This window comes from Nicotiana attenuata, unplaced genomic scaffold (assembly GCF_001879085.1).
Source record: "Nicotiana attenuata strain UT unplaced genomic scaffold, NIATTr2, whole genome shotgun sequence".
Lineage (NCBI taxonomy): Eukaryota > Viridiplantae > Streptophyta > Magnoliopsida > Solanales > Solanaceae > Nicotiana > Nicotiana attenuata.
Window position 1 is genome coordinate 8,339 of NW_017672593.1, and position 9,925 is coordinate 18,263.

Here is a 9,925-nt window from a genome sequence, read left to right on the forward strand (position 1 = left end):
TGCAAACGATTTTGGGCTACAAACCCTGTAAGCGGCATTGAGGGCGACTTTACTGCCTCAATTCGTTTAACCGGAAGAGTTAACTCCTTTAGCATGTTAGCTTGGAGATTAGATGGTTCACCTTCGTCTTTCTTCCTTTTAGGGACATATTGGAGCGCCAGATTTACTTTCTTGCCATAAGACGTAATATTCCCTCTATAAGATTTATTCGCATTGGGTTGTACCTCCTTACTAACAGCTTTGGCTTCACCAGTAGTCGCCTCTTCTCTTTTAGTTGAGGGCTCTTTATTCTTGCTTTTCATGCCATCATCAGCTTTCAGCTCCTTCACAACGCGGTTCTTCAAGTAGAACTTTGCATCGGCGAAGTGTGACTCAGCCTCGGTGAATGGCTCACATCAGCAACTATCGCCTTCTCGACTTCACCCTCGTAGTATTTTAAACATTAATGGTAGGTAGACGGAACTACTTTATTCTCATGTATCCAAGGCCTCCCAAGCAAAACATTGTATGAAGTCTTCGCGTCGATCACATGCAGCCATGCACTTGATTGCATATCTTCAATAGTGATTCCCAGCCTGATCGCGCCTATGGCTCTTTGCCCCCCTTGGTTGAATCCTTGGATCATCACACGACTTTCTGAGAGTTCGCTCATGGGAATACCAAGTTCTTTCACAGTATGGGTTGGCAAAATTTTCACTGAGGATCCTCCATCAACCAAAATCCGGTTTACCCTTTCATCGCGCATATAGCCAACCAGGTACAATGGGCGGTTATGAGGAGTGTCACCTAGTAAAAGATCGTCATTTGTGAACGTGACCTTTTTCTCACAAGCATTAACTTCTTAAGGAGTGGAATCGATAGGCTTTTCCGAAGATGGTGCCAACGGTAGGTCATCACTCTTTTCTTCCCCTTTGTCAGCATGGCAACAAGAGGCATCAATGCCCTCATGGGAAATCTTCGTGCAGAACCAACTTGGTAAAAACTCCTCCAAGGTCACTGGATTTCGTGGCTTTTGAGGGTGGTGCATATCCACTTTCGCTTTCTTCAGACGCCTAACTGGATTCTTTTTTATTGGTCTTTTTACCATCATCTTCCTTGTTGGTTGTTCCACTGATTCTTTTCGTGGGCTCCTTTTGTGGCGCCTACGACGAGTCACCAATGTCCAACCTTCATCATCATCAGGTTGGTTGACTTCAGCTTTGTCGCTTTCCAGTAATTCTTCATCTTTACTTTCTTTAAAACCACATAATTCATCCGGACTGAATGAGCCAAAGGTGATAGAGACTTGGTTTGCGCTTGCTTTCTCATCTTCAAGCACGATCTTCTTTTCACGAGCCAAGTCCATGACTTTGTCCTTGAAGACAAAGCACTTCTCCAGAGGGTGGCTTACAAGTCGGTGATATTTGCAGTAGTTTGGGTCATTTGTTTTCCCAGCTTCATTTGGTCGCTTCATCTCCGGAAGCTCAATGAGATTTAACTCGAGGAGTTCTTCAAAAATGGCTGGCACATCAGAATCCAGGAATGGGTACTCTTTCTCCTGCATCTCTTTTAGAGTCAACTTTCCACTTGGCTTATCTCGAAAAGAAGTGGATTTCATACACTGCTTCTTACTCACCTTCGTCGTGAACTTCATAGGTGACGTATTGACATTAATAGCTTCTTTGCTTTTAGACTTGGGTACGAACTTGCCCCACTTCCTTACTTCTTGCTTGTCATTTGCTTTGCGAGGTTCATAGATGGGCAACCTTTCATTTCCAGCGGAGGCCATGCTCAATTCCATGTCACGGGCACGAGTTGCGAGTTCTTCAAATGTCCTAGGCTTGATACCTTGCAAGATGTAGCGCAATCCCCAATGCATGCCTTGGATGCACATCTCTATGCCTGAAGCTTCACTAAGCCTGTCCTTGCAGTTGAGGCTTGCATTCCTCCAACGATTGATAAAGTCGATAATTGGTTCCCCCTTTCGTTGACGAGTATTTGTAAGCTCTATTATACTCACCGTGCGTCTTGTGCAATAAAAGCGATTGAGGAATTCTTGCTCTAGTTGATCCCAGCTGTCAATAGATCCAGCCTCGAGGTCCGTGTACCAGTCAAAAGCGTTTCCTTTTAGAGAGCGGACAAACTGCTTGATGAGGTAATCTCCATAAGTCCCAGCATTGTTGCACGTCTCCACGAAGTGCGCAACATGTTGCTTCGGGTTACCTTTACCATCAAACTGTTGAAACTTCGGAGGTTGATAGCCAGCAGACATCTTCAACATATCGACCCTTGCAGTGTACGGCTTTGCATATGTAAGGGAGGATTTGGCAGCAACTTCATATTTGTTCTTAATGGTTCCTTCGATGAACTCCTTCAGTTGATCGATTGGAATCATCCCTTCAGATGAGACAGGGATAGCCTTAGTGGATGCTGCTTGTCTTGGGGGAGAGTCACTCTCTAGAACTTCTGGGAGCTTGCCGGGTGCATGGGTAGATTCTTCTTCCATCAAGATTCCCACCCTATCTGTTAGCTTGTCAATTCTAGCCTCTTGATTTTGCATGCATTTGGTCAAGCCAGCGATTTCTTCCGTCAAGTTTGCCAACTGCTCCTCCATGGATGAAGTGTTTGTCACCATGGCTTGCATGATTGACGGAGAGTAGAATGGATTTTCACACAGATTGATCCTTGATTGGCTCACGCTATGTGGTGTAAGTGGGGAGGATCCATCACTTGAAGCATCATCATCTTCCTTCACAGCGAGTGCTTGGAGCCGGAGAGGTCAAGCAGAGCAAGAGTTTTCTTGATCTTTTCAGCAACATCGCTTCCACCTTCATATGCGTTTGTGGCAGATCTTACTCCTTTTGAGGATGAAGATCCGAAAACAGGGGTTAATGCGAACGGCACTTGGGGTGCTTATTCTCCTAAAGAGCTTGCTTTGCTCCTCGTAACTGGTCCGAAGCTTCCAAAGGTGACGTCGAGGATGCTTTCCACATCAGCATAGAACCTGGAGTCAGCAGCCTTGGTGGAAGTTGAATCGGAGTTGATTTTCTTTGAAGCCATTTCAATGTTCTTGGACTTTCGTGATTGAAAAGTTGAGATGAGAGGTAGAAATTGTCCCACTGGGCGTGCCAGAATTTGTAGACAATAAATTTGGTTCGAGAAAATAAAATCAAGACCGAAAATATCGCAACAATCGTAGTATTTTATTTCGAATATTTGAGTGTTACAATCTCTATGAATCCTCTGATTCTTCTTTTCAATGGTAAATAAATTCAAGGGTCTTTGAGTTTGATCTTGAATCTATGTTTGTTGCCACGAACGATGATCTTGTTCTTGAGCTTGAGCTTGATTGCTTGGACTTGAACTTGATTTGGTCTTCGTTCTTGAGCTTGAGCTTGATTTGTCCTTCGTTCTTGAACTTGAGCTTGATTGCTTGAAGCTTGAAACTTGTGGAGAAATTTGTAGTGTTTGATCCACGAGCTCTTTCTTGCTTCTTGTTATAACTTCTGGTGTCTTTTCTGAGTTATGAAGACCTCTATTTATAGTTGTGGAAGGGAAGAGTTGTGATAAGAACAAACTCTTTCCGACCAATCAAATTGAAGTGTGACATGGCCGCATTTGATTGGCCAGAACATGTCACTTGCACACGTGGCGCGATTTAGTTGGCCTTTCAGTGTGACTGGGCATGCCTTGTCATTTTGACGTGTGGCATGGTCCTATTGGCTCTTCCGTTTGACATGGCGCGCCACGTCATTTGACACGTGGCACCAAACTGGGCCTCTAGGAAGATGTCATCTTGGGCTTAATGAAGTGGGCTCATCACTTCAGCCCAATTAAGTGGGCTAGCCCAATGAATTAAGACTTATTTAATCCATATATATTGGATTTATATAATTAATTCAATTATATTAGCCCATAGTATTTATTTGGACCAATATTTTTTTGAATTTAAAATATAATCCAAATTATTTTATGAATTTAATTTTGATAAAATTTATATGCCTACAGAACCAATGTAACATTTAAAGGTTGTAGTTTGAAATAAAAGTTCCCATTTCAAAACCTAAACAATTCAATTGATAACTTCATAACTGGACCAAGAGAAATCAACCAAGCTTATTAATGTTAATGCAGTGAGATTTGTAAGGATAAAACTTATAAGATTACATGTGTGGATGTGACAATATTTTTATAAATGGTTAATTTCACTGATGGTCATTCAACTATCTTTCAATTTCACTGAAGTCACTCAACTATTTTTTTTCACTTAAAAGGAACTAAACTTTATCATTGTCACTTAAAAGTCATTTTGGCTCAAATCTCTACCATAAATATGATACGGCATAAAATTTAATGAGAAAAATTCAAAAATAAGTGCCACATAGGCTTAGATGGACCATACTCATTTTAGATTCATTTCTCCCTTAATGTGATTTGACTCATAACCCGAATGATTTCAAATTAAAAAAAATTACATTCCACATAGTTTAAAATTATTATCCTATATTACAAAATTCTTGCCTTTTCTGTTACATAATGCCCATTTATCATTATTCTATACTAAAAAATTCTTATCTTGTTTGTACAATCCATCTGAATCGTTTTATAACTCTACAAAAATTAAAATACTATTGTATCCAACTCACATAACATATTTATAATTTTCTAGTGAAGTTAAAATAGTATTATATCTATCTCACATAACATATTAATGTATCGTAAGCATACAAGAATAATAAGGCTAGCAAAAATATATTTTCACAATGAGCGTGCAATTACAGACAGCCTATTGCAATTGTTTAGACAAACGAAAGAATGTATCTGTATTATGAAAACCCCCCAAAAAAATCACAAGACCTAATTTTATTAGGGGTGTGCGTTTTTCCCCCTATTGAAACCCATTTCGGTTTTGGGTTAAATCACATTAAGAGAAAAATGAATTTTGTGGGTATGACCCATTTAAGCTTATATGGTGTTTATATATTGATTTTTCTCATTAAATTTTATGCCATGTCATATTCGTGGTAGGGTTTTGAGCCAAAATGACTTTTAAATAACAATGATAAAGTTTAGTTACTTTTAAGTGACAAAAAATAGTTAAGTGACTTTAATGAAATTAAAAAATATTTCGAATGACCATCAGTGAAATTAACCCTTTTTATAAATCTAGTAATTGGGGATTTCATTGATACCATTTGTATACATTATTCATTGATGTCGGGAGTCTATATAAATTGTAGAGTATACAAATTTTCTGCATCTTTCACGTCTGAGACGACATTTTAAGACACTATATTTCACATTGAGCATTGATATGAAAGACGAGTGGGGTTTCAAGGAATGCAAGTCATCATCGATATCGCCCAATTAACATTTAAATTAAAAAACATCACATATCTTTTAAGTTAAAGGTGTAGATATAATAAACCATCACTAAAATAGTTAGTAATCTCATAGGATGATAGGAGTATAATACAAATTACCAGCATTAGGCCTTGTACGCCAAGCATTGGAGGGCAAAATCTTCATATTGACACTATCTACAATAGCTATCACATGATTGAAGTTCCACTGATGTTCAAACTTACTCTCGTTTTATATGATGCATTTTCCTTATTAGTTCATTTAAAAAAGAATAACAGATTTTTATATTTAAAATAAATTAATTTTAAACTTTTTATTTTTTCTATTTTACCCTTAATGATAAGTTTTGATAGCTACAAAAATATCATAGCCCCACAAAGCTTTTGTCCTTTAAGCTTTAGGATCATATATTTTAAAAGTTTTTTTTTTTTAAAACTTTGTGTCAAGTCAAACTATATTATCTAAATTGAAACGGAAAAAAGTATAAAAGTGGTACTATGCTAACCAAGGAATTACTAGTAGTACAAAATAAATGACGAAATATTATGATGAAATGGTAAGTAATCCTCAAATTCAATTAAAAGTATCATATTCAAGCTCTGAATATAAAATCAGTCTTTGGTAAAAAGTATTTTACGAATTTGGATAAATAGGACCTCAATACAAATAAGACCAACAATGAGAAATAAACAAAAGGAGAAAAGTAATAAAATCCAATTATTGAGAAGGAATAGATGCCTCGTCAGCACACAGTCTTCTTTGCTCCAACTGTAAACCGATAGAAACGGTGGGTGCTCAAGATTCCCCTCCCTAACTTCCATTTTACATATAAAAACCTCTCCCTCACCTTCTCTTTAAATTATACACAACTTTCTATATCTTTCTCAATTACGTTTTCCATATATTCGTTTGAAGAATTGTATTAATAATTCTCCGATGGTTCAATCCCTGCCCCTATCTGCCGGAATCTCCTTCTCTTTTGCTCTTCAGAATACTTCTACTTCCGCCGCCGGGTTCTCCGACCGCCGTGTCTCATTTCTCCGAAGGAATATACGCAGAGCATCGATATATGCTGCCGCCGTTGCGGAGGCTCCACCGGCATTGAAGAGGAGAACACCGGCGAGTCTTTACGAGGTGCTAAGGGTAAAAGAAAATGCATCAGCGAAAGAGATTAAGGCAGCTTACCGGAATTTGGCTAAGCTATACCATCCCGACGCTGCCTCTCGGCCGGAGGAATCTTCCGACGACCGGCATTTCATTGAGATACACGACGCTTACGTGACGCTATCTGATCCTGTGTCTAGGGCTCTATATGACGTGAAGTTAAGCGCGGTCTCCCCTCGACGAGGTTTTGGGAGCTCCGACGATGGAGTTCGGATCTATGGATCTGAGTTTTACCCAACCCGAAGATGGGAAACGGATCAGTGTTGGTGATGTCAGATGACATAGGGACCCACATTTTGCCGCGTGAACACTGTAATCTATCAAATGGCAATTTAGTATATAGGACTTAGGAGTATCCGTTTTTTGTTTCCTTTTCTGCTCCCTTCCGAGGAGCCAATTGGAAATTTTTTAAAATGTCTCTTTTAAGGATATTTCACAATTTCATATAGGCATCTCAAAGCGAAAAGATATTTAAAAAATTGAGTTGAGTCATGAATTAATGTCACATATTTACTTAATTTTATTTCAAATGGGAAGAAATAAGAGATTAATTTCAGTAGGACATGACAAATCCTACAATCAAAGACGAACAAAGAATTTATATGTATTTCTTAGAGTATAATCATTGCGACTACCAGCACGAATTTAAGATTTAAAATTTAAGATAATTAGCATTGAGCTTCTTGCGTTTTTAAGTTTGTGTTCAAACGTAATATTTCACAAAATTTAAATAGGTTTTTAGTTTTTACCTACATATATTGGTGTTTTGTATTAAAAAAATTAGGTTAAATTGAACCCATTGCCCAGATTTTTTCTATAATAATAATTAAGGTGATTCATGAAATGTCACATATTTACCAATTTATTTCGTAAAGGGAAGATATAAGAGACTGATATCAGCAAACACGACGAGTCCAACCATTCAAGACTAGCAAAGAGTTTAAATGTATATCTTAGAGTAGAAATGCGACCATGATGGTACTTTATTCAAGTAAAGCGTCATCAATCAAATTTAAATAATGGATCACTTTCATCTAAATTAAGGAAATGTAAAGAAGATTTGTGTATTGGTCGTAATCTGATCATTTCGACCTGGGCGGTCACGATCGCATTTTTGTCGTTAAGAAGAAAGTCGAAGTTAATCTAATCCTTCGATCATACAATTCTTCGATCCGGTATTGATTAGTCTTGGCTACGATTTACCCCTTCATCTTTGATTGATTTGTTCAAAAAAGATTTCAAATTTTTTGAGTCAAACAATTTGGCGCCGTCTGTGGGGATTTCCTAGTGAAAATTCCTAGTTATTCCCAGATCGAGGCTAAGAAGCACGAGAAGAGAACCCAACCCACACCAGATATGGAGGAAGCGCGTCGAGGGAAAAGAGGCCAAAACAGATTCACGAGATCTGTAATTCTATCGGCCTCGAATATCCCGGACAAGGCAAAAGGTGCTGCAATCCGGTTTCTCCCCTTACCTCAAAGCCGTCGGGCAGAGGCGAGAAAAATCTCATCCTCATCCCCCATATTTCGTCAAACCAGGTACACAAAATCCGCGCGAGCGAACGAACGCAGGGGTACATAGATTGAGAAGCCAAAAATCATTTAGGCACATTCGAAACCCTCCCGGCCGGCGGCGTCCTCGAGACTAACGCCCGAAGTCGAATGGCAAACTGCAACACGCGCACAACGCGCGTACGAAATATCAACGTTTTGTGTCCACGGCGTTGAACCATCTGATGCGGGCGACGCTGACCAAACTGGGACTCCTACGAAGAGCCTTCGCCATCAAAGTGAAGGATTCGACCTTGCTCTATCACGACGGGTTGTTATTTCGGTAAGTTCGAAATAACGCCCTTAAGGCCAAGGGCCTTCGCCATCAAAGTGAAGGATTCGACCTTGCTCGAATCACGACGGGTTGTTATTTCGATAAGTTCGAAATAACGCCCTTAAGGCCAAGGGCCTTCGCCATCAAAATGAAGGATTCGACCTTGCTTGAATCACGACGGGTTGTTATTTCGATAAGTTCAAAATGACGCCCCTAAGGCCAAGGGCCTTCGCCATCAAAGTGAAAGATTCGACCTAACTCGAATCACGACAGAACGTTATTTTGATGAGTTCGAAATAACGCCCTTAAGGCCAAGGGCCTCCGCTATCAAAATCAAAGATTAGACCTCACTCAAATCATGACGGGCTGTCATCCCGGTGAATTCGAAATAAATCCCTGTACAGCCAAGAGTCGTCACCATCAGAGAAAAAAGAAAGACTGGGACTCGTCAAACGAGCTCCCGTCTCGGGCCAAGGCCACAAATAATCAGTGACAAAAATCGAAGTACAAAATATATGACGAAGAACTCTTTATTATTGAAAAGTCATGAATACGGAATATCGCCACTTACAATAGGCCCAGGCCAATAAATTAAAAGGGGGGGGGGGGAGAGAAAAAGATGGAACGAACGGATACCGGCTCACCAACAAAATAAAAAAAAACAGCAACGAAGTACAAATATTTTTCATTCGGCGTCATTACCGCCGCCATCATCACCATCCCAACGAGGATCATGATCATCACCATCCGTGCCCCCATTGGCCCCAGGTGTTGCCGCGTCATACCCACAGTTGATGCGAGCCTCACGAGCTTTCGCTCGCGCTTCCTCATACGCAACCTCTGTCACAGTGCCCGCTTCCAACAAACTCTTATAAATGTCGCGTTGGGCCTCGGCATAGACCCAAAGCTCATGAATCTGGCGGGGAAAAGCAGCATGAGACGGTTCAACTCGAGCCCTCAATTGTTCATTCTCCGCTTCTAGGGCGGCGACTCGATCTGCTAGAACCAAAGCCTCCTAGTCGATCATGCCAATCCGCTCCTCAAGCCTCGCCTCCATGAGAGTTGCTGTTGCCCTCTCCGACTCCTGCTCAGACCGGAGCACGCGAATGGTTTCTTCTAGAGCCGCCGCCTTCGCCGAAGCCTCGGACCAAGCCTTCTCAATGTGCTCTAGGTTAACGACCTTACTCTCCAATGCTGCCAGCTTCCCTTTCCATTCCGCGCCCATCGCCTCGACCCAGATCAAGTTCTGGTCCATCTCCAACTGCATGGACCTCAGCTTGCCTATAAATACTCACACTCTGCGGTGACACCCTTGCTAACTTCGAGCTCATCGTCCTTGAGGCGAAGTTGCTCCTCGAGCTCGCTCTTACTACGGATCGTCTGCATCAACTCTTGGTCCCTTTTCTCCAACTCCTCGCCCAGAGCTCGGTTGCGGGGATCCATGCTCAGCCGCTCGTGCAACTCACGACATCTGTTGCGATAGCGACGGTACTTGTAGCATCTTCAAGAAAATCCTTGCCCGGACGTTGGCCCTGCGAATGCTTTCTACCTCCACCATGTACGTCTGAAAATCATAAGGACGAAGTCACGAGTA

General features: G+C 40.8%; 1 protein-coding gene across 1 annotated transcript; it reads left to right on the plus strand.

The window, feature by feature from the left end:
- Window positions 1–6,042: 6,042 nt before the first annotated feature.
- LOC109213785 (chaperone protein dnaJ 11, chloroplastic-like) lies at window positions 6,043–7,003 on the plus strand. The gene has a single exon (XM_019377613.1). It carries the CDS (start codon window positions 6,280–6,282, stop codon window positions 6,775–6,777), a length of 498 nt encoding a protein of 165 aa, XP_019233158.1. The 5' UTR covers window positions 6,043–6,279; the 3' UTR covers window positions 6,778–7,003.
- Window positions 7,004–9,925: the final 2,922 nt, after the last annotated feature.